Source organism: Pogoniulus pusillus, chromosome 26 (genome assembly GCF_015220805.1).
Source record: "Pogoniulus pusillus isolate bPogPus1 chromosome 26, bPogPus1.pri, whole genome shotgun sequence".
In the NCBI taxonomy this organism is placed as follows: Eukaryota; Metazoa; Chordata; class Aves; order Piciformes; family Lybiidae; genus Pogoniulus; species Pogoniulus pusillus.
In genome coordinates this window covers 8,142,998-8,168,243 of record NC_087289.1, presented here as the reverse complement: position 1 = coordinate 8,168,243, position 25,246 = coordinate 8,142,998, and the positions used below count along the sequence as shown (strand labels likewise).

At 40.5% G+C, this 25,246-nt stretch overlaps 1 protein-coding gene across 3 annotated transcripts in view; it reads left to right on the top strand.

Moving 5' to 3' along the window:
• Positions 1-25,246, top strand: part of USP13 (ubiquitin specific peptidase 13) — a 52,929-nt gene that overhangs the window by 13,090 nt on the left and 14,593 nt on the right. For all 3 annotated transcript variants that reach the window (XM_064165680.1, XM_064165681.1, XM_064165679.1), the window contains exons 2-10: positions 54-179; positions 4,592-4,652; positions 13,646-13,767; positions 14,168-14,310; positions 14,509-14,693; positions 18,878-18,972; positions 20,571-20,758; positions 22,404-22,475; positions 22,728-22,821. In XM_064165680.1, the coding sequence (XP_064021750.1) occupies positions 54-179; positions 4,592-4,652; positions 13,646-13,767; positions 14,168-14,310; positions 14,509-14,693; positions 18,878-18,972; positions 20,571-20,758; positions 22,404-22,475; positions 22,728-22,821 (1,086 nt within the window). The remainder of the gene's footprint in view (positions 1-53; positions 180-4,591; positions 4,653-13,645; positions 13,768-14,167; positions 14,311-14,508; positions 14,694-18,877; positions 18,973-20,570; positions 20,759-22,403; positions 22,476-22,727; positions 22,822-25,246) is intronic.

Sequence of the window (25,246 nt, the reverse complement as noted above, 5' to 3'; positions counted from 1 at the left end):
CTTTTTTTGTTCTGTACCTTCTGTGCTGTGACTTTTTGTGTCATTCCTTCTAGGATTCAGAAGGAGGTCTCTATGTGTGCATGAACACGTTTCTGGGATTTGGAAGGGAACACATTGAAAGGCATTACCGGAAAACAGGACAATGTGTATACTTGCATCTGAAACGACATATGATTGAGGTAAGACTTGTAGCTTCCCAGCTAACTACCCTGGCAGCTATTTGGTCTCCTTTGCTTGTTTGTGTAAGTTCAGGTATAGACCAATTCTTGAATAATAGACACAAAGATATTCAAATATGGGATGGATATCAAATTCAGGTGCTTGGATCCCCACTGATCCTATAGCTTTCGGTTCTGAGATGAGTCAAAAGCCCTGAAGAGTCAGCTCTCACAGGCATCTTGCTGTCCAACTTCCACTGATCTTTTTCACTGTGTGCTTCTGTGTATCACATACATCTTGCCTGCATATGACAGATCTCCCTATGAAGAGAGGCTGAGGGAGCTGGGGTTATTCAGCCTGGAGAAGAGGAGGCTCAGGGCTGACCTCATTGCTGTCTACAACTACCTGAAGGGAGCATGTAGCCAGGTGAGGCTTGGTCTCTTCTGCCAGACAACCAGGAATAGAACAAGGGGACACAGTCTCAAGTTGTTCCCGGGGAAGTATAGGCTGGATGTTAGGAGGAAGTTCTTCCCAGAGAGAGTGATTTGCCATTGGAATGGGCTGCCCAGGGAGGTGGTAGAGTCACCATCCCTGGAGTTGTTCAAGAAAAGCCTGGCTGAGGCACATAGTGCCATGGTCTAGTTGACTGGATAGGGCTGGGTGCTATGTTGGCCTGGATGATCTTGGAGGTCTCTTCAACCTGGTTGATTCTATGATTCTATGACATGCATGCTGTAGGTAAAAATACTTTTTTGAAACCTGCCTTTGAAGTGTAGAATTAGTGAGAGGTTTTTTCTTTAATATGAGGTTTCATGTCAGAGTGGGAAGATTTTTCATCCTAACATTTCTGTACAGTTAAATTACGAGCCTTGATCTTGACCCAGCCTGGGATCTGAAGCTTAGCCTAAATTAATGCTGAATTTTAGAGCCACATACTGCTCTCATTCAGCCTTACACACTCTCCTAAACGTGCATGTGGACAAAGAAGCTTCACGTTTACAATTCTTCTGTAATATCGCTGCACATGCACAGCAGCAAATAATCAATAATCTATGTTTCATAATGTCTTTCTGAGTGTGGTTTGTCTGGCATCTTTAAAGGGCCATTAATGGCTTCTGACCTGAGCTATATGGAAGGCACTGGGTTTGCTTTTAGCTCACTCTCCTGCAAGCTCTTGTCTCTTGGCAGGTTAGAGGGCCTAAAATAGCTGCTTGCAGCAGGACAGAATACTTAACATTTCTCATTATACAGCAACGATTCCCCTGGGCAATGAAGGCTCTGAGTTATCTAAAGTGCTCTGACCACTTCTTTTATTTCCAGTAGATGACTACCCATATTTTATCAGGATTATAGTAAGGTAGATTGTATGTCTCCCAGGTTTAGATTATTAATGATCTTTGTTATACTTTAGAATTGTCCTTCCTTGTAAAGCAGCATTTTCCTTCACACTGTTAACTGAGTTTTGGAAAGCCTGGTCTAGCTTTAGCACCACTTCTTCTGAGGAAATTTAACACTCCTGAAAGATGATATCTAGGACTGAAGAGAGGTGGGCAGAAGTCCTGTTGACTTTTCTTGTATATAACTTTCTTTTGGCATGTGACTGGAATTAAAATGAGGCCTCAAAAATTCCTTTCCTGGATAAAGATTAGGCTGAAGGACTCTGAAAGGGAGAAACAAATATTCTGCCTGTTGTTTGGTGTTGCATATCACTTCAGTTGAACTAGCTTAGTTGCTCTTATTTTTCTCCTTCCAAATGGCCTGGCATCTAGGCTTGAAGGTGGTGATGCACTGGTGCACTGGATCATGTGGTAGGAAACAGCACAGGTGAAGATTGTGTCATCTAACATGGCTCAGGATTCCATGTAATTTAGCTGTGGATTTTGTTTATTGTGCCTGCTGCTTACCTGCCATCTGTATTTTCCTTTGAGCAATGTGAAACCTTAGACCTGCACTGGAACAGTTCTGTGAAGTGTCTGGCACATGCTGCATTGTGATTTTGTGGGTTTTTGAGCCAAGCTTTTGATGGTGTGGGATACAGTAAAGCCAAAGACATTGGATATACTCTCTTAGGATTGTTTTGGTGAGGCTGCTGTGCTTGCCCATGATTCCTTTGCCATCGTCCTGGCAGAATGCACTGCATTGCTGCAGAAATCTACTTGCATCCAAAGGTATTTGAATAAGTATCATTCATGTATCTTGTCACAATTAACTAGAAAATAAGAGTCATCTCTTCAGCCTCTTGGCTGAAGTAGAGCTAACTATCAGCCAGTGGCAACTGAGCAACAAAGGCATTTCATGAATCATAAGAAATGTGTACAAGTGCAAGTTATGGAGGACCCTCTGGTAAAATTCATAGCTAAAGCAAGAAAATTTACCACCACCATCTCTGAATATCACTCTTCACTTTTTAAATCAGCCTCTTTCCTGTGGTATATGACAACTGCCTGGGTATTAATTCAGCCCCAGGCAAAGCTTTAGCTTGGTGCTATAGTGATATCTCATCCCTGTGGTAAACACTGGGCAGAGAGGCCTGAAATTTCCTACAGTCATGGATTCCTGGATGTTATTTAGGGATGGTGCTGTTACAGGACACAGAATAGGCTACACTGACACCTTGTATAAGAAGCAATAATATGGAGTGTAATGCCAATACTAATGCATTGTGTGGACTTCCATTTTATGTTTCATCATATCTGTTAGAAGACAAATTTGTTCTGCAAATGGGGAACATTTTAGGTGATTTCCCACAAGTGGAGGAAAAAAGGGTAAAAAAATCTCTGGGGTTCTGGGTGTTTCAGGAATATGGAGCACCTGCAATTCCAGTTCAGATGTATCCAGCACTTTGGGAAATAAGGCTGGATTTTTTCATGTCAGGCTGTCAGTGCTAAACACTCCATGTGAGTTCTTTGTCTTTGAAATCTCTAGTTTTAATGACTTAGATAATATCCATCTTGGTGACATCAGAATTCAGTTGGAGCTTCCTAGTGTTGGAAACTTTTTTTTTGAGTGCTGAAGTTATAATCCCTGGAGTATCTGTAATTTATTCATAATATATTGGCAACTGAGTTATGTTGTATTTTCCTGCCACTTTTAAAAAATAGATTTAGATTCTTGGCTGCTTCTCTTCCACTTGTTAAATTCCAGTAATATTAAGGAAAAAAAAATCCCTGCTCTGCTTGCTATTTTCACTTTATTGAGGATTTTTTTCAGTACTAGATGCTGGAGTTGCAACCCAGAACCCCTTCTATATATAGATAGAGGGTTCATATATATGGACATATGGATAATAAGTTTTGTTCTTAGGTGCAGCCAAGGAATATTGGCATCTGCTCTTTCTAAGAATGGAAATAATTTTTTGTGATGTGGAACACCTCACTGATGATTCAAGCAGTCTGCTTTGGCCAAAGCTTTATTTACATGAAGAAGGGAACCACCCAAAATATGTGACCCTTTCACCTACCATGGAGCAGAGGCAAACATGAACTTTCCCTAGGCTGACAGGTTCTTGGCTGGTTCCTCTCCACCTGTTGTATCCCAATATTATTATTAAAAAAAAGTTGCCTAACAACCTCAGCAGTTACACTAACATTATACACTGCATCATGCATCATGTTGGCTTGATAGCCACAAAGGCTTACCTGATTTAATTGGATTTGATTTAATGATGCCTGTTAATAAACAGATTAAGAAGCAAGTGCATTGAGTTTTCCGTTCCTGCAGGTACTAGTGCTGCTTTGCCTAGTTGTTACAGGTATTTCAAAGTAAGAAGGTAGTGCTTGAAACTGGATGTCACCTGGAAGCTCCTATTCTCTACTCTGGAGCTTAAATTGAAGAATAAAATACAACTCCCCCTTGGGTGTTGCCAAGTTTCCTCCGTGCTTTCTGATACTAAGAACACCTGATGGTGGCTTGGATGAATCTTAATGGAAGCAGGCATGGATCCTGAAGGAAAGAGTATTTTTTTTCTGACTATAAAGAAATTAACTGAACTAACAGATCACAGCAAAATAGTCATACAGGAATCACATATGAAGGATTGAATCTTCTATGCAGATAATAACCTTCTTTTCCTCTCTCTGGCTTTTGTCATAATGAAATACTGTAGGGCATGTAGTGGTGAGAGGTCTGAGTGATACTAGATGTCCCTGTCTTGCTAATAGAACAGCAGTCACCCATGGTAACCAAGGAATGCTCTGCTTAATTGCTAACAGACAAAGATGCAGGAGTCAGATGTGGTTTTCTCAGTTCACGAGGGAAGTATGCAATGATGAGTTGAGTCCCACTGGGGACATTTTCGCTCAGCAAGGACTGTGATTTAATAGAAAGACCATGCACAGACAGATGTGTCAGAAATGGTAATGGTATTGGGTTATTGCAGATTTACTATTATTTCACTTGATGGATTTTTAATTGCTTCTTTCTCTCTTTCCAGAAGGTACCAGGGGCATCTGGCGGAGCTTTACCCAAAAGGAGGAATGCTAAGCTATTTTTAGGTATTGTGAACAGCTGCTTTCACACAATCCTTTCCTGACCCTGTCTGCATGTGTATTTGGGTGCTGTCCACCATTGTCAGCCTTTGGGGCTCTTTGTGGCTTTTCTCTTCTTTTCTCTTCTCTTTTCTCTCTTCTCTCTTCTCTCTTCTCTCTTCTCTCTTCTCTCTTCTCTCTTCTCTCTTCTCTCTTCTCTCTTCTCTCTTCTCTCTTTCCCCTTTCCTTTCTCCTTTCCTTTCTCCTTTCCTTTCTCCTTTCCTTTCCCCTTTCCTTTCCCCTTTCCTTTCCCCTTTCCTTTCCCCTTTCCTTTTCCCTTTCCTTTCCCCTTTCCTTTCCCCTTTCCTTTCCCCTTTCCTTTCCCCTTTCCTTTCCCCTTTCCTTTCCCCTTTCCTTTCCCCTTTCCTTTCCCCTTTCCTTTCCCCTTTCCTTTCCCCTTTCCTTTCCCCTTTCCTTTCCCCTTTCCTTTCCCCTTTCCTTTCCCCTTTCCTTTCCCCTTTCCTTTCCCCTTTCCTTTCCCCTTTCCTTTCCCCTTTCCTTTCCTTTTTTGGTGTGCTACTTTTTAAAGTTGATCCAGATAGATAAATAATTCCTAGGAATGTTGGTGCCTATTGAGAGATATGTGTATATACCCATGAAATATTTTGATCTAAATTAGGCTGTCAGCTATTCTCAAGCAGCCTAGGGTTTGATAGGCATTTTGAATTAATTCTGTCCCTTCCATCTATTAGTGATTTCCACAAATCATCCTTTTATTAACATGTTTATTTTTACTTGATGTGTAGATATAACAGGGCCTCAGTGTGGCACTATTCTGTTTAGCAGCTGGTCACAGGAAGGGCTGTTACCATTTCAAAGTTGTCACACAGATAAACGTTCTTCAGTGATGTGATCTTTTCTGTAATGAAAGCGACACTATATGTCTATCATGAGCACCTCTTGCCAATTCTTACTCCATTACATCCACAGTTCTATCCCTTTTCTTCATGGAAAGCAGTTTTCTTACCACGTACATTCCATCCAATATCCATTGATTCAGATTACCCAGAAGACCTGAGGGAAGCATGATGCAAAGCTTATATTCTCCCTTCTCCTACCACTATTACCTATTCTCTCTGTACTTATAGTGATTAGTGATTTTTTTTCTTCTGGTAATTAAGAGGTTAAACGTTTTATTTACAATTTCCAGCTCTTATGGCTTCTGATCTGTGGAATGTGTCCCTAAGAGGCCTTTGCAGATTGTGGTCGATTAAATTATTGTTGTCATCTGGAGTAAGTTTTGCAAGGAGACCTTGGAGAGGAAAAAAGTCTTAAGATGAGTCATAAAGAAATGAAACTTCCTTTGTAGGAAGAGACCTTTAAGTCACAGATGCTGGTCTAAATGCCATTTGCTGTCAGTTTAGTTTGAACATCATGTTTGTCATGAGATGCTTATAAAATAACTGGTTCAGAGAAAAGCTGGCTGAAGTGCAGCAGTGGTTGTACAGTGTTAGGAGTGTGAACAACTGCAAAGCACAGCCAAATTTTGTTCTTACTGATCATTTTGAGGCTCCTGTCGTTCTGGTATGTACACACAGTGCACATGGCATAGTGTCTTGATGTGCTGTGTTGAATTCTTCTTTACATTTGAGCATTTTGTTCCACTGAGTAGATCTGGTACAGCAGTTCCAAGTGTGCTGGTCCCAGGAAAGTGCTGAATGCAGTGCAGCTTCCCTGGGGTTGATTTAACATCTGTGACTATCACCATTTAACTCAGCAGCTCTGGAATCTGAAGCACTTTTGAAAACGTATCTCATCTGGTTTGTTCTATCACAGTCTTCTTCAGCCCTGGCTGGCTGGGAGTAGAATGGTATTGACTCTGTTCTTCTTCCATGCATCCAAATGCTTTGTATCCATTTCTTTGACTCAGCAGATTTTGCTATTTTTTGACCATGCTTAAAAAGCAAATAGTTTCTGTCCTTGTTCATAGCTGAGGAAATGAAAACACAGAGAAGTGAACTAATTCCATAATTTTGGATGTGACAGTAGCAAAGATGGGTAGCAAAATCTGGCATCATACCTCTTAATCCAACATCTTTTTTGTTGGTTCAGAGCTGCTGGACTTAACAGGTGGTTTTACTTCTGTCTTTTTTGTTATAACCTTGGGCACCTATGGGTAGGGATTTGCACAAAGCTGGGTCTTACCAGCCTGTATATATGGCTTGCCATTTAAGGCTTACCTTGCCAGACAAGAGTAGGCAATGATCAGTAGGTTACACTAACAACACCGTGTTTCTTGATGTCTTTGAATAAATCCCTGAAGGCCCAGAGATTTAAGATTTGTTGTACAAAGGCAATCCAGTTTGGGCATTTGTTACATTGCTTCTTACAATCTTCTTTGATGTAAAGCTACTAAAGATACTCAACCCTTTTCAATCTCCTTAGTATTAGGGAAGCATCTTTAGGGTGCTCTGTGATTACTTTCTATCACTGCTGCTATTCATAAAATGCAATAATAACACAGACTGGTTGGGTCAGTCAACTGAAAGCTTTATCTTTCTCTGAGCAATAAAAGATCCATAGCAAAGTGAGTATGCATGTGAGCCTGTGCTTTAAATTTTGGGCCTGTTGGCTTTTCTTTTGGAGAAGGCTGGGGGACGTTGTCTGAATGCTCTGTGTAATCAGGAAGCACAATAATCTTGTGCATTGAAAAGTGTGAACTGCCTTTAACTTAGTTTGCTTATGTCTTGCTAGGCAGTGTGGATGCTAGGCAGTTTGAGCTGAGTCCAGCTCAAACTGTGCAAGCTTTTGGGGGATCTGGTGTTATATTTACAGCAGACTATCTGGATCACAATGCATGAAGTAGTATCCTCACTGCATTGTGTAGGCTAGCACGTTTGATACTTTGTGCTTGTCAATGTGTAAAGTGGAAAGAAACTAATTGATAGTGTAAAATGGTAGCTCCCCATGACTTCACGAGGCTCTTGGATAAAAAACAGATGCATTTTTGTCTTTGGTATGCAACATCTTGTTTAAATTAGTAAACATGATGCCAGTGTTGGAGGAAAAAAAATGTTATGGGGCCAGGAAAATTTCCTTTTCATAGTAGCCCATATGGGAGACAAAGAGTGGATCAGAGTTGATAGAAGTTGTACAAATACAGAGAGCAGAAAAGAACCATTGTAGATTTTTTTCCAAAGGGAAATAATGTTCAGGATCTGCCAGAATAGTCTGGAACTATGTGTAGTTGTTCAGTGACTCTGTGAATAAGAGCAATTCAATAAACAGGATGTACTGTGAACTTCCTTACATGATCCTGGTCAAAAAGGGTAATAGAATAAGAGGGAAGATCCTTGTTTTGAAGGGATTGGAGGTTTAGTTCTTACAGTAGAGCTACCACCAAAATCCTTCTGGACCTGTTACTTGCAGGATTTATCAGTGGAGTTATTCATACTGTTCTAATTATGAAGAATTAATGAGATCATAAGTGGTCTGGAAATTAATTGGAAAATGAGGAAAGAGTTTGCTGGTGGGTTTGAAATAGTCTAAGAGATTAAATCTGAAAGTGTTTTTTAATGTCTTAGTCTAACTAAATGGTAGATGAAGTAAATGAAAAACACAAAGACAAGAGAAGTGCTTTAACTGTGTGCATAGCAATGTGATCTAAATTAGCTGTTCAGAAAGGTAGCTCTGAGAGAGATATTTTGCTTTATAAATAAGAGGTGACCCTGTCTTTTGAATAGAGAAGCCACAGGTGCATGCAGTGTCTCCTGCTGTCCAGCTTCCAAACAAACCAAGCACACAGCTAGCAACAAAACTCCGGAGAGTTATCTGGAAGTGAGGAGGAATAGACTGAGGGAGGAATCACCACATTTTTGTCTTGTTCTGATACTCTTCCTGAGTATCTGTTAGTCCATGCCAGAGCTGGGATTCTTGGCTAAGCAGAGGTGTCAGAGTGCTGCTCATAAAACTTGTCTGTAGATAGATGCCCACTCCCAGATCAGTTACCACAGCAGTATCGAGGTGCAGCAAGTTGTGTGAGCTCTGCTCTGAGCAAAGTCACAGCTAACTTAGACCATCAATAGAAAGTGTTGGACAGCTCTGTCAGCAGATCTGTGAGGATGGCAGTTGCTGGTGAGAAGTGTCAGTGAGGAGTGGTATCCATGACACACAGCTGATCTCGGAGAAGGTCTCAGAAAGGAAGACAAAACTTCCCCTCAGAGTCTGGGGGAGTGTGTAAACTTGCTGAACTTTTCCTGGATGGTGCCTTCCTATGGCAGTGAGTGCACTTATGGCTGCTGTTTCCAAGTATAAAGATCATTCATAAGAGTGGCCCTACTGGATTTGACTACAGCTCCACTTTGCTCTCCTAGTTCTAGCAGTCAGTAGCAAAACTCCATTTTCAGTAAAGATGCTTTTGGTATGCTTCTGAAGCAGACTTTTACCATGGATGGTTTAAGTAAGCACATACAGAGTAGATATCTATGAAAGAAAAGTTGTAATTTAGGGGATTTTAGTGTTTCCTGGCAGTATTTTCAATTTTAGCCCAATAAAATTTTACATACTCCCCAGCAGCAGCAGTGGAACTAATTAGACCACATACAAACCCATTGCTCTTTGGCTTTCTCATCTAAACTTGAGTCAAGTGTAGAATGATGAGCAGATTCCTTACACTTAATAGTTTGCTACTTTAGAAAGAACAGAAAATTGGCCTAGATTAACAAATGATAATTCTGTCAGCAAAGTAGTTTAGAGTTTGAATTTTGATGTTTTAGCTTTGTTTGCTGAACACATGCCTGTTCCAGAAATCTGAGGGCTGAGGTCTGTATCTTGCAATAAGAAGAACACACTAATGCTTTGGAGATGTAGCAAGTGATTTAGATGCTATTTTACAAGTAGTGAATGATCCAAATGATTCTACTAGGAAGCTTGGCTCTTTCCGTTGCCAGTGAGGAGAACATGAGGATTGTGGTTTGGTAGTTTAGTGGGCTTGTGGGTTTTTTATTAGTATTTTATATTCTCCTGTTTTGTAGCTCATCTGATGAAGTCAGTGTTTCAGATGCTTCTGAAGACTAATGAAGGGCTTATTAGTTTGCAAAGTACAGTTGCTGCAACTTGCTATTTAGAGGCTTGAGGAAGAAATTACTTGATTTACAGGCTCAGTTCTCCACTTCCAAATCATTGCAACTTTGTGTATTATCTTCAGTGAGAGCAGGATCAAGCTCAGATTCCTAAGATGCCTTTCTAGGGTTTCAAAATTAGTTGTAGGCTCACTAGTCAACATCCTCATTCAATTTTCATGTTTGTATTCTCTTCCATACGCACACACAGACTCATCCATATGCACAGGAAATCCTGTTTGTGTCTCCTGCCTGGAGCCTCCTTATGTCACTATTATTAGTGCAGTCAGTTGGTAACTTTTCTAAATCTGATGTGGACACTCCACTCCTTTACTTCCCCTGCAGAGTGCTGCTTTACAGTACTGTTTTCCACTCACAGCTGCTGTTTTCAGTCAGTTCAGCAGCAGTGCATTTGTCTCCATCACTGAAGTGATGCTTCTGAGATGGAGTAAATTTACTCCACTGGCCCAAAAATGACAAGGTCAATCGAGCCCCTGTTTTAATGTGTCTGTTGCTTTGCTTTGCCTGTTGTCCTATCCTCCCAGCACACTTATGACACGTGAACACTTTGTTTTTGTGGTGATATTGTTTAATTTGGGCTCTGAGGAGACACCATAAAGTTTATTCCACTAGAATGTCATGTGGACATTCACCATCAAGCTGCCAGCTCTTTAAACTCTTTTACAAAATTATTTGCTATCTTGAGTTTCAGTCCTGGAACTAAATAGACCCTTTTATTTTCCAGAGCTAATTCTACTCACTGTGCATCATGAAAGAAGGTCCTTGTGCAAGCTTTATATGATCATAGTGCTTCAAAGCTCATCTTTTCTAGTGCCTTTACTGTTCCAGTCATTTTTAATCCAGTGCCTTCAGTATTACAGTAACTGCATGAACTCCTGGCTCTTACAGTTACTCTTCCTCTCTCAAATTCTGTACTAGTTTTAAAATCCAAAATTGAAACTGCCTGCAGACTACACATGATGCCCAGTGGCTATAAGGTCAACCTCTGCCTTCATTTAATGTGGGCTCCACTGCCTTCTAAAGAAATAGTCATCTGGTTTTATTATATCTGTGCTTGTGATTTCCCAGCTGTGCTGGCCCTTGCACAGGCACAGAAAATACAGTGTGGGTAGAATTTAGCCACTACAGCTCTCAACACACACAAGCCAAGATTTTAAAATGAGTAATGATTTGGGGGTTTTCAGCTGGACATAAGGGGTCTGTCTGGCAGTCAACAAAAGGAATTCATTTATATGGTTATGTGCTGCACCAAGGGATTTCAGTCAGTGGCCTTAGAGGCCCTTTCCACTTTGCATCTGAAGCTTGAGAAACTGTCTTCAGAGTGGTAACTGCCAAAACGCACTGATGGTCCTTTTGATTCCTATTCAGAGGGAGTAGGAGTATGAAGTGGAAGTATAACAACTTTACACGGTCAGCTTCAAAAGTTAAATTGTCAGTTAAATCCTTGTGTGCTTTCCTGGAACCGTGTCTGTCTTTCTTTAAAGCAAGAAGTGTGATGCTGCCATATCAGCATGTCAGATAACCAGAATGCCATGCTGACAAAACAACATTTTCTGCTTTTCTGGTAAGCTGAATGGTATGGAGCCTGAGAAAGTAAAAAGGAGCTTTCCTTCCCTATCCATTGCACACAAAAGGCTGATGCTCCTAAGTGTGTGCAATCCTTAGATGGCAGAGGATGATAGCTAATAGGATACCGAGTCTTTCATCCCTGGATCACTAGTTCAGTTGCAGGTCAGGTTGGTAGCAGTAAAGTCGTTGCTGTCTTGCTTGTGAGGTGAGCTAAAATGTGTCTGAATTTTGAGCACAGGCAGCTGTACCGTTGCTGTTCCTGTGTAGTGGGTTGTAAGTGCTGTAAATTTAACGTGGGTCTTGTAAGGAAGTTAAAATACCAGCAGGTCTTGCACATGTCGTCATGTAACGGCGGCTGATGGGCGCTGTCCTCAGGTTCCCTCTGGTGGCTGAGTGTAATGTGTGACTACTGGCCCTGGGAGGGACGCTTGCTACCTTGAAACCTGTCTAAATATAAACTGAGTTTTTATCTTCTATGAGGAGCTCGTCATACTTAGGAGATGATCAGTACTTTGGGGCTTGCTGTGCTAGCCACCACCACATTTCTGGCATTGAGTGAAAATTCTGTGATGTGTTGCCATGTGTCACCAGCTTGGAGGTGCTGTTTCCTGGCTTCATAGAGCAAAAGAGCCTACTGTTGAAGACTGCTTCTCTGGATTCTAGGATTCTTTTAGCAAAACACAGGACTGTTATACAGGCTGGGAAAGAATCCCAGAGTAAGTCAAGGTCACTGCAGTAGGAGGAAGGCTTGTTACAAAAATAGTGAGATTTGGGGAACTAGTGATGAATGAATTTTTTTTTTCAGTGTAAAATGTAGTTCTTGCTTTTGTGTCTATATTCAGCTCATGAGAAGGGGCTTTTGTTGATTACTGCTGAGAAAGAGGTAATGATGCTGGAAGTCACTGTTAGTGGGTGGTGCAGCAGGTGCAGCAGGTGAGCCAAGAGTTGCATTGAAACTGGGTTATGTTCCACTCAAGAGTGATCTTTCCAGGTCAAGTGAAAATACCTTTTGATAATTGTCTTATCAGTTAGGATGTTCAGGCTGTTACTGCCAACTGGGTAAATGGAGAGCTTCTTTTTCTGGATCTGGCCTCTGTCAACCTCACTTCTCTCTCAGATCTCCATTCCCAGGGTGCAGTGTTGTTGCTGATGCTCATCTAACATTAAGTGGCTCATTAAGCACATGCATGTACTTGGAGGGAAAAAGAAGTGCCAGCTTTATCTACTGGTAATGAATCATCTTTCATGATTGAACCTTACCCTAGTAGTGACTGTCTGATACAACAGAATACAGTAAATCTAGCATCTCCAGGTGGGAGATCCCATCCTTGCCCAGGCTCTCTAACTGAGTCTTGTGAAATGTCTGACACAACATGCTTGTGTTTGCCCTAGAATTAATTGAGCAAGATTTTTAACTTGATCTTGTCACTATGGGATAATTATGTTTTTTCTTGAAGCTACACATAAAAGCAGTAGCCATTTAGTTACTTATATACCTTTCTACTTTCTCTCTGGGTCCACTTATTTCTAGACAAGCATTTTAGCTGATGTTACTTCATTGAGGCTCATATTTAAGCAAAAAAGTAATCTGTACACTGGAATAAAAGCATATACAATCACTATGGAAGGCTTGGTCTTCAAAGGAAAGCTTTATCAGTTATGTGCTTTTTGAACAGGTAGTTAAACTGGTTATGGAATGGAGTTAGTGAGAGAGATAGTGTGCTTTGGCTACTTGAGACTATAGATGAGATGTGGGAATACTTCCAGCTATGGACATCTTCATGAGAAGAAAAGCCAGAGGTTCAGGATGGATGGGACTGACATTGTGCTTCAGCCAGGTGTGCAATCTGGAAAATACAGGGGGCTGAAACAGAGGTGTGTTATTCCTGCTTTGCAATTTGGGCATGCATAGTGTGACCTTCTCTTCATATTGAGCATTTCAAGATCCTGAGTAAAAGGCACAGCATATAACATCCTAATTTTGTCCAAAATGGGCTGAATTTGGTTTAGTTGCTTCTAAGGATGCAATGTCTGCAACAGTGCACTGCTTTACTGGAGAGGAGTCAAACTGGTTGTTAGTGGGGACGAGATTAAGATAGAAATTCTGGTTTTCAGAACGTCCTCTTGCAAGATGGTCAGATTTCAGCTTAGATCAGGAGTTCACAAACGTCTCTAGCCAAAAGAAACTACTGACAGTGTAAACTTGCAGGCTGATGCCAGGCAAGCAATGCTTCGTGGCAGTATCCCTGCCACAATGTAGGAATCTCAATCTCAGGACAAACTCCTAACATTCTCCATCTTGTTTTCCAGATCTAGAAACAAACAGTGATCTCAACAGTGATGACTTTGAATATGAAGATGAAGCAAAACTCGTTATATTTCCTGATCACCTTGAAATCTCATTACCCAATATAGAAGAGTTACCAGCACTGGTCAGTGAGTGTGCACAAGTGGCAATAGGAGCTGGCTCCTGCTTCAGTTTTTATCCAGGGGGTGTTTTGTTTTCTCACACATGCTTCCTTGTTTTTACCCAAACATTTTTCTTTATTAGCTATAATAGAATCAGTTATTAGAAAAATAAATCTCTTTTCTCTTTGTTTCTTGTATTTCCTTTTACCTTCTGTATTCCCTCACTTGTTATTATACCAGTTTGTGCTTATTGTCCTGCTAAGATAATAACAGCTGCAATCTAGAAGATGACATGAATATTTAGGTATATAAATAGCCTTACTGATAGCCAGTTCTCTATGTGGTTAGCAGTGGGCTGAATGCCAGCTTCTGCCCTGTCACTGCATCGTGTTAGGTTTTGACTGACATATATTTGTCTTCCAGGTGACGATAGCTTGTGATGCATTCCTCAGTGCCAAATCACCCTACAGGAAGCAGGACCCTGACTCCTGGGAAGAAGAGCTGCAGGCATCTAAACACGCCAAAACACTTGTCCAGTTAGACAATGGTGTTAGAATTCCTCCCAGGTGAGGGTAATAAGGTTTGTACATTGTAGACTCTAATACAGTTCAGAGTAAGAGAGCTGAAGACAGCAGTTCAGCCAGCAGTTCCTTACATGACTCCAGGCTGAGTGTTCATGTTTGGTATGACCTACCACAACTGGAAATGCAGGACTGATTCCTGCCTTATTCATTTCTGTCCTTTCTTCCTCTTTTCTCTTGTAGTGGTTGGAAATGCTCAAAGTGTGACCTGCGGGAGAATCTGTGGCTAAACCTGACAGATGGTTCTGTGCTGTGTGGAAAGTGGTTTTTCGATGGCAGTGGGGGGAATGGGCATGCAATGGAGCACTACAAGGAGACAGGGTATCCCCTAGCAGTGAAGTTGGGAACCATCACTCCTGATGGAGCAGGTCAGTTGCCTGGCAGGTTCTGAGACAGGGTATCTTTTGTGTGAGACTGACAGTGTGTATCTATTACCAAGTGGGCTTACGCTTCTAGTGCAAATGTTTAAGAGTGATATGGAAAGAAAACCCTGTGAATAGGTTAGGGAATGACATAGTCTGTGCAGTGAAAACCCTTACCTTTTATTATCTACTCTTCTCCTGTTTTCTATCTGGTGTAAATATTGGTTTTTGTTTGGTAAAATAGTAGATTTATAAAAGAAGAATGGTTTTGTTTTGAAACAGGAGAATCCAGAGAAACATGTTTTTTTTCTGTTCTGTTCTGCTACATTTGCTAGGACAAATCTTATGCAAGGTAGAAACATAACAGGGCAATAATTTTTCAAGTCAGAAAAGTCTGTTCCTAATACGTTATTTAGGAGTTTTTTTATCGTACTGGAAACTGCTCATTTTTGTTATTGTTTTAGTAACATTTTGTTCATTCTAATGGAAACTCATCTTCATGGGGCTGCTGTGATGTTCATTTCTAAAATGCCTGGTGATCTTGAGAGGGGGGAAACAACTACACATGTATCCTTGTTTACATATTCTCAGTGTGATGTTCTGCAGTGCTGCTGTGTAGAGGATTATCGTGTGTGAGGATTAGAAGAAGTGAAAGTGTGAGAAGCTGAAAGTCATAAAAAAGATCCTTTGCTGCAGCTGTATGGAGGAATTAAAAACCAGAAGAACACAGCATAATTGTATTTGGTTTTAGTGCTTGTGATCATGTGGATGAAATATCTCTTTAGTTCAGACCCTTTTTTAACGCACATCAGTTGAGAATTTTTCTTCTTTAAGTCCTATTCGGTGTCAGGGAAAGGAGACTGTGGTGAAACAGCTGTGCCACAGAAACACTGAGCAAAATCCTTTCTTTTTGTCTCCCAGATGGAATATCATTTCCTTGCATGAGCTTGGTCCTAGACGATTTCTATCTGAATCTCTCAATTACTGAAGTTGTTTAGGATTTGCCCAGCTGTAGACTTACAAAATACAGAGAGTATTATTTTCCCTTTTTTTTTCTTCCACATCTTTAGCAGCAGTACTTGTTTCTTTATGTTGTCCTCTTGCCTCCCACTGATCAGCTGCTTCCTCTCTTATGTGGCCTTTGGGATAGCAAAGGACATGCTGTCATCCTTCCCTGTGAATGGGGGCACCAGCTGTGCTCCACAGATCTTTGTTCTTCTGGATGATGTTTACTTGGTTTCCCTGTGGAAAAAACTTTCCTCCCCTAGCCCTCCTTGTTTCCTTTTCAGTAATTGTTCTCACTCTGATCTGTATTGCAGTGGCAATCATTACCTCTTGATAGGGCTGGATGATGGATGAACTTCAGGAAACTCTGTGCTGATTGTGACACAGAGTTTCTGCTTCCATGAGCTGGAGGTGAAGAGGTGGTGGTAGAGTAGTAGTAGGTCTTAATTCTTCTGCTGATAGAACTTAGTCCTTTTTCACATCAGTAAGAAAGAGAAAGAGGGGTTACAGTATTCCACTTTTCCTACAAGTATGCAGAGGGAGTAGAGAAGAGCTACTTTTCTATGCTATATACATGATAAAAGATTTCTGGGGCGTTAGCCAAATTATGTAGTGCTTTGTCAACAGATCTGAGGTCAGGGCAGACATGGAACCAAACTTGTGTATCCCACTCTTGGACCTTGGAGAAGATGCACAAAAGGGTCAGTTGCTTGCTTCAGTGGCTCGAGTACTACTTGACAGACTGCACTACCTGCTGCTTCTCAAAAAAGTCATTGTGAGGTTGTGTGCTTGAAACTGGTTTAAGGAATGTAATGGTTTGGTAGTAGGAAGCCCTATCTGACAGGTGTTTGGATGAGCTGCTTTGCAGATGCCAATCTCAGCAGTTGTCAAGTGCTTCTTTGAGGGACCCCGTGCATCTTGGTTATTCAGGGACAGTGTTGCCATTGCCTGTTACCTTTTAAGTAGGAAGGAGTGAGATCTGCACAGCAAGAACAGATGTCAGTCTTGAGCTGTGGTAGAAAAGAAATTACAGGTAGCATCATCATTTTTCTTTTCTTACCATAATGTGAACAATAATGATCATTGTCTGTTTAATAATATTCTATGTTGTCTGTCTTAAACTTTTTGTGATAGTTTTGGGAGTTTTTTCCCCCTTTGTATTCCTCCCTCCTTCCCCTTTGTCACTCTAATGGTACTAGCTATTGTGTGTCACATTTGCTGACTTGCCAATGCTCTTATCAACCAGAGTCTGCATGACAGCACTACAGATCTATATATGGGGGCTCTCATCTTCTTTCTTTGATTTGCTGCCTTTGATTTTTTTGAAATAAGTGAATTCTATCTCTTTCCCATGAATTTAAGTTGACTACACAGCAGAAAGTACTAAGGTATATGACACCAGAGCTGGGCTTAAGCAAAAGATTAATGTATTTTGTGTTCCATATCTGTTGCTCTGGGTCAGTAGTCCCAGATAGCTGCTCTCTCTCTTCAGCTGGCATGGCTGAGGAAAAACAAAATCAAAGCTTCCACACTGAAAGCAGTCACCCAAGATCAGTTGATGTGTAATCTCACTCCAATAGGTGTTTGAACTTTACAGGATCTTCGGCTATGCTGTGACCTCACTGGAAGACTATGGGAATGTTGTGATCTCTTGTGTGTGGATGAACACTTATGTCTTGCTACCACAGAGTGGAATTCCAACAGATGGGCAGCTACAGCCACATGCATGCCAGAAAGGTCATCAGGACCAATGTTAATAGAGGGTCTGATGGCTAATCAGCAGCTGGCAGCGCTACTCAAAAGCACAGTCCTCTGGATTGAGAGAGTTAATGTTTTTCATAGGGCTGGTAGGTGAAAAGTTTTTCAGGTCTTGGCTAACCTTGAACCTATCATTTCAGTGTGGATTTGGTACTAGCAGACTTTCTTCTGACTAAGTTTTCTCTGTCAGTTTAGATTTGGTCATAGGGAACAATGTCAGTGTAAGAAACTGCTGGGCATGAAGGAAACTTGGCTGAAAGAAGTGTGGGCAGATGGGCAGAGAGATTCTGGGTTTTTTGTTAGGAGTAGAAACAAAACTAAGTGAACAGTCATTCACTTCAGAGGAAGAAACCATTGGAAAGATAGGACTGTTCACGTCTGTCGTATCACTCACATCCTTTTATGATGTCTGCTGCTTTATTGTTACTTGTTCAAGTAGGTGAAACATGCTCTGGACTCAGCTTCAGGACTTGTTTGGTAAATACTAAAAATTATTTTTTCCTCTCAACCATTTTGTCCTGTTGAGTTTATTAAACTTGGTTTCATCATTAAAACACCGTTACTAGGCATATTGCTTTCCTCCACAGTTTGACTTTTACTCTGCCAACATTTTTATGCGCTTTTACTTGAAGGCTAAAAGGACCCATTCCAAAGCCAGAACTGAAATCCAGATTTCCCATGCAGTAAAACAAGACTGCTCAGTTAGGAAATCAGCATTTTTCCCTAAGCAGAAAATTAATCTTTGAGGTCCAATTCCATAGAATCATAGAATCAACCAGGTTGGAAGAGATCTCAAATATCATCCAGTCCAACCTATCACCCAGCCCTGTCCAGTCAACTAAACCATGTCACTAAGTGCCTCATCCAAGCTTTTCTTGAGCACCTCCAAGGACAGCAACTTCTAATAAAGACTTTCTCAGTTCTCCCTGCATCTTTGTGGGAAAAGGGCATAAGGTAGATTTCTTAAATTGTGCTAGAAAATAAAATAGCATTGGAAAGAGTCAGTTGGCCTCATATACTCACAGCTTTACTGTGTCTGCCTGTATCCAGTCACTCCACAAAAATTCATACTCTCTTGTTCCCACATTCAAAATGTGGACATGCCTCATTCCTTGTATTCCCAGCAAACTTCCTCTGTGTGTGTGGGGGGGCTATTATTGTCACTATAAATATTCTTTAGTTCTTAACGTCATGAATCACCAATATAAGTTCTTTTGAGGACAGTAGGTGATGTATTGAAAACATTTAAGATACTTCCTGAGCTCTATGGATGTCTGTGCATTTTTCTGCTGGTTGTATCCATGCTTGGTGAGTATGAATAAGGTTTCTTGTATAGGCAGTCTTGTCTTGGGAATGTTATGCTGATAAACAATGAGAAGGGATAACATTTGACAGCACAGCTCATTGATCTCTCTCTGCTTTTGTAGATGTCTATTCCTTTGATGAAGAGGAACCGGTTTTAGATCCACACATAGCAAAACATTTGGCACACTTTGGAATTGATATGCTGCAGATGCAAGTGGTAGGAAATCTTTTATTTAGTTCATTGTTTAATTGTTTCTTTAGTTGAGGGGTGGGAAAGGAACAGGAGAAGAATGTTGCTTGTAGCTTCTATTTCTGTGATTCCTTCAGACTGTTACGCCAGTATTTAGCTTTGTGAAATCCAGCCAGCAAGTTGGTGTTTTGTTTTCTGAGGTCAGAGATGACTGAATCATTCTTCTCAAACCTGGAAGCCGCCCTCTGAAAGAGTTTCTTTGTGGCTTTTAGTTTCCATTTTCCACTTGTGTGTTATGTACCATTTTCCTTCAAGATGAAAAATCTCATTCAGTTAGAACAAATGCCTAGAATATTTAATTACAGTGAGTGAAGGGGAGCCTATTGCATGTGCAAACAAATGCAAATCTTAAAAATAAGGAAGGGATAAATAAAAAAGTGCCTGAAAGTTTATGTCAAATTGTAAATTTCAGTTTAGGTCTTGTTAATAAATATGCTACAAATGAAGTGTACGTTCTCTTGAATCTGTAAGACAGTGTGGTCTGTAGTATGGAACACTAAAAAGGGATTGGGGCAAGAAGAATCTTGTTCTTAAATATGTGATGGGTCTGTACTAGTAGAGGAGTTCTTCTAATAACTTGTATCTTGGTGAAGATTGATTCCATTCCTGTTTAAATGATGTAAGGAGCTGGATGAGATATCATTAGAAAGGCAGATGAGATTTTTGTCTTGTGGCATGTTGTTTTATTCAACTCAAGCATGCAGCCTAGTGTCATTTTCTGAGAACCTAAACATGAAAATTTAAAACTTGATATTGGCTTAGTGTTGTTTCCTTGTCCAAGTGGAGAGAAAACTAATGCTAACAACTCTAAAATTACAGAGAAGAGTTAAACTACCATTTCAAAGCCTTCATGGTACTAACAGTATTTTCCGTTCATTAATCTCCTTGCCAATATGATGAATAAAAAGTCTCTTCTATCCATCAGTCTTTCTGGAAAATCTGTTGTACTCAGCAACTTGCTATCAACTGTTACAGAGCTTTTGCCTCTGGTCTTCAGACTAACCTGAAAATTTGTTAGTGATGGAGCAGCTCTAGCAGTAAATGACACTGTAGTGACCTGTACCTACAAGCTGTGAGTAATCCTTGTATGTAAAAGCTAAAAGCTGAGGTATAGATGGGAGAAAACAGCCTCACAGATGCTAGCTTTTCCCACTAGAAAGAAGGGAAGACTTCTTGAATCTGCATCTCTTCTTATGGTTGCTTTGCTAGGACCAGCTAGCTAGGGACATTACAAATGGAGTATGAAACCTGAAAAAAATGTAGTGTCTTGATGCTGAGGCTTGAGATTGCAGGTCTGAGAAGTGAAGCTCCCATCTGGGATAGAGATCACAACTAGCAGTGGTCAAGAGCCAGTGGTCTTGTTAAAGAGCTAAGAAAGATCTTGGATGAACGAGATGCTGGCCTTCTAACCCTGATCTTCTCCCTTACATGCAGGATTTACCTCCCTTTGCACATTGTTTTTGCTCTTTTCTAACATAGAGACCACAAAGCTAATGATGGTAATAGCAGCAGAATAACTGCTACACAAGTTAAACAGATAAAAAGGCTATGTTTACTGCTTCCAGATGGAGAATGGCCTAAGAGATAATGATATAAAACCAAGAGTCTCTGAATGGGAAGTGATTCAGGAAGCTGGTGTGAAACTCAAGCCCATGTACGGCCCCGGATACACTGGCATGAAGAACCTGGGAAATAGCTGCTACCTCAGTGCTGTCATGCAAGCCATTTTCAGCATCCCAGAGTTCCAAAGAGCGTGAGTAGCTTCAGACCAATTCTTGTCACTAGCTGCTGCATTCCTCAAACTCTGAGAAAAAACTGCTTTGATTTTCGTTTCAGGTACAATCAAGTCTCTCTCAGTTCAGTGGCTGCTTAGAAGGTTTAATGATTGTATTATTGCATTCTGGAAATTGTTAGAACACAAAACTTAATCTGCTTTTAAAATGAGAACTTACCTGGCTTCAGTGGTGGGAAATCACATGCTACCTTGTAACCTTGATTGTTTGTCTGTGCTTTTTTGTATGCATATGTACCTATCTCTTCTTATCTAGGCACCATCAGCATCATGCTAGGGCTTTTTTCTACCAGCCCATGCCATTCTATGGCTGCAGGAATCATTCTGTTACTCCAGTGCCATCTGTGCAAAAAACTCTACTGGCATAAACAAGTTAATATTAATCCATGCTAGTAAAAAGCAATGACCTAAAAGGTCTGGCATGCAGATCTGGCTAAGAAAAGGGAAATTATCAGAGGTATTTTAAAATTAAAAATATTACTAGAAAAACATAAAAATCCTTTCATGAAAAAGGTAGTGGCAGCATATTACTCCACTGAATAATTAAGAGGGTAAAAGGACAAAACCAGAACAGAAGAATATGAAATATTCCTGACTGATCACAACTGAACACATCACTCCAAGGAGAGGAACCTTTTTATAAAGGACAGTCTATGGTTTGCAGTGAGATTCAGAGTGCTCTTTCATTCCACACAGTAGAGTGTGTGTGTGTGTTGGAAATAAGGCTTTCGAGTTTGGGAAAGCCTCACAGCTTTATGTGTTCAATTGCCTGTTGAAGAAGAAGAGGAAGAAAACTGTTTTTTGTTATCTTTGTTACCCATATGCAGTACAGGCTGTAGATTTGATAAGTGCCTGCTTTTCTACCCCCAGTTTTGAAAAATACCAAAATGGACTTCCCCTAAGGGAAGTTGCTTTTCCACAGCATAGTCCTTAGAGTTACCTGGAACACCTGATACCAACAAAACAGTGCAGATCTTTTGTGAAAGAGTGACCAAGCAGAAGGCAGTTGTGTTCTTTTAACATGTCCATACTTACCTGGCCTGTTTTTCCTTCTACTGAAGGAAAGCAGTGCTCTGATAGCATTCTGCTAAGTGCTTCCTTTTCCAGCAAACTGGCTAGAACGATGTATGCCTCAGTGTTTATTGTCAGGAGTTAGCCTTTGTTTCAATGAAGAAACCCAGTAAAAACATTTTTTTTCCTTCCACATCTCTTTATCCTGATAAAAATTTGGAATTTATTTGGCAGCATTGGTTAGGACTAGAAATTAGATTGATTCTCAGCCCAGCTCTGTGGTTCTGAGCCAACATCACCCTGCAGCTATTTTGAGATGGAGAAACAGAGTTTAAATTCCAGATGAGCACCACTATATACTTTATAGCTAGAAGCTTCTAAGCCAAACTCAAGTGTCCAGTTCCTAATTTCTTTACTATTTTTCTGTGATAGAAGCACTCATCAGGGGTAAATTAAGTCCTTGCCATAGTGCAAAATTTGACTTGCTAGCATAGAGGAAGCCTGCTGATGTACCATGACTGCGAATCTGTTAGGACATTTTTCAGTAAATTTAGCTGCAATCTTTGAATGTTTCTGCTTTGTTCTTGCTGCCCAGGTATGTGGGAAACCTTTCACGAATATTTGACTACTCTCCTCTTGATCCAACACAAGATTTCAACACTCAGATGTAAGTGTCACTTCTCTGTGATTTACTTGGTCAAATTAAATACAGTCTAAAGAATTTAGTGGTAGAGTGAAAGAACACCTTGAAAATGAGATATGAGCACAAGGGACAATGGGAAGGTTCACCTGCTTAGTTGCAGGTGATGATGGTTCATCAGGGGGCCAAAGACAGTAAACCTTTTTGCTTGGAATAAAACCACTTCTTTTCTCTTATTCTCACATGTTTGTTTCCATCTCACCACTTTCTTCCCTACAGGGCTAAACTGGGACACGGCCTTCTTTCAGGCCAATACTCTAAGCCACCCATGAAATCTGAGCTTATTGAGCAGGTGATGAAAGAAGAACACAAGGTATTTGACTGAGTCGGTACAGCCTGGTAACTAGGTAAAAGTGATATCCTGAGAAAAGGGAACAGGTGCTGGGCATTGAAGCACATGTGTGGATCAAGCATGGGATGCTTAGCAAGGTGGAATGTGCAGGGCCCTCATCAGGAATATATTAGTCAGGGGCTATTTGTGCAAAGCATTGGTTGTGCTAATAAAGTATTCTGCTGCTCCAGTGATGAGTGCAACTCTTTATCTTCTCTGAGAAATAAAGAACCCTGCACCTTCTCTAGAGAGTCTTGAACATTTGGAAGCAAAATTCTAAATCCTCTTTAAATTTTAGAAAGAAGTACAAAGTCTGACAATATTCCACCTGATTTTGGGAGAGGCTGCCTAGGTAATGAAAGATTATGTGGTGCTGGAGGCTTTCATGCAGATGAAAGAGGGGCAATGCAGAGCTATGTCCACTGTGACTTTTACAGGATCACAGGATATTAGAGGTTGGAAGGGACCCAAGGAGATCATCGAGTCCAACCTCCCTGCCAGAGCAGGACCACTTTATTCAAGTATTTCATGGTACATAATTCTAGTAAGAAGTATGTCTGTGCCAGTGGGATCTATGCTGGAAATACCACAGTATATGTGGGTTTGGATGCAAATTGAAACCCTAATTGCTGGACATCCTGGAGAGAATAAAGTACACATCCTGATTTATAACCTGTCTTGAAAGGAGAAGTCCTTGGAATCAGCTTACTCAGAATAGGCATTTCCAGAACAAAGGTTCACTGTGGGGAAGTCCTGTATAGTTAATGTACTGGACACAAAGGAGAGAGGGGCTGGAGGATGAGATAACCTTTTCTCCCATGTTTATATAATACAGAATTTTATTTCTCTATTATAGTGTTACCAGTGGGAGGTTGTCTTTATTTTTTTCTGTAATGTGCATTAATTTTGCACCAAAACAATAGTCTGAGCTAAATATCTTAGCTAGCATGAAGCTTCAAGAACTCAGTGTTGTTAGTTCTGTAATCATCATATTCTTTTTGTTCTTCTGCAATGTGAAAGTTGCTTGTTTCTCTCACTGCTGCAAAGAGCATGAAGGCAAGTGTTGGCACTGTAACATCTCTAGATGTGTGTCTTCTCCTCTCTGTGCCTTTTCTTCATCCAGCAATGAATACATTAATTCTCACAGTTACCACAGAGCCTCTTTGCGCTCTTTGTGCAACAGTCTTTTGGTTTTAGCATTAAGGATGATTTCTGACAAAGGCCTGATGGATCTGTGTGTGTTAACAAGGTTAATGGGCACTGCCAGTTTCACTGGTCAACATTTTACTGGTTCTTGCTTGATTTTGTGAAGAAGAAAAGCTCAGTCACTTAGTGGTGAGGTGGAAAAGTTTATTTTTGTAAGTTGGGGTAAATTTCCGTCAGCCTTTGTAGAATGAGAAGATTACTTCAGTCTGCCTTTCTGCTCAAGCTCTGGGGTTTTAGAATAGCCTTTATTTTCCTTAAAGTCATCTAATTAACAGTTGTCTTATACAAAATGTTAGTTAGAGGGACAATTTTATCTACCCAAGGGAATCTTACTTCAAGTTTGTTTTGCTATTCAAACCATCTACCTTGAAACACCCTGTTTAGAGTGACGCTGGAAAAAAATGGACCTGGAATATATTAGTGTCCCTGACAGCTTTTGTTGTTGTGACCCTGAGCAGCATGTGAAGTCAAACCACAGACTCCACAGATGGAATATTTAGAGGTGAAAGGTCAGCTAATAAGAAATAGTGAACATGCTACCTGTGGAAAAAAGCTGTCCTTACGGAGAAAGAATCTCTGATACCTGGTTGTAGTTTTATACACAGTAGAACTCAGACATACTTCTGACACTGGGGATAATTTCCATGGAAGTATGCATTTTCCTCTACCTTTATCTATTGGTTACTCATACAGGAATTTTTCTTTCTGAATCAGAATGCCAAGGAGCATCTGGTACAGAGTAGTATGCATGATCTGAAAGTCCTGTGTCTCCTGTGTAATTGCTTTTTGTAGTAGCTGTTCATTGTTTTGGAATAGCAAATGAATCCTACTTGTTTCCTTTTAAACATATCAACACATCACTCTGAGTAGGGAGCAGTGGAACAGATTGCAACAGACTCCTCAGATGAAATGTTGTATCCTGATTGTTCTGCTTTCTTAACACTCCATGTGAATAGAGAATAATGTGCTGGAAGTTCAGGCACTTGAACGTCTTGAATAAAGCTACACCTCCATGTTTAGCCCAGCAGGCACCACTTGAAATGAGAACTCTTTTATAACAGATGCTAGTAGTAGCCATGTACAGGCATTTAACAAGACTTGTGTTGTCCCTAAGTTCACCTTCATAAAGTTGTAGTTACATGCATCAGATGACTTCCTTTTTTAGCAATTCATAACACATATTAGGATTTGAAACAGCTTT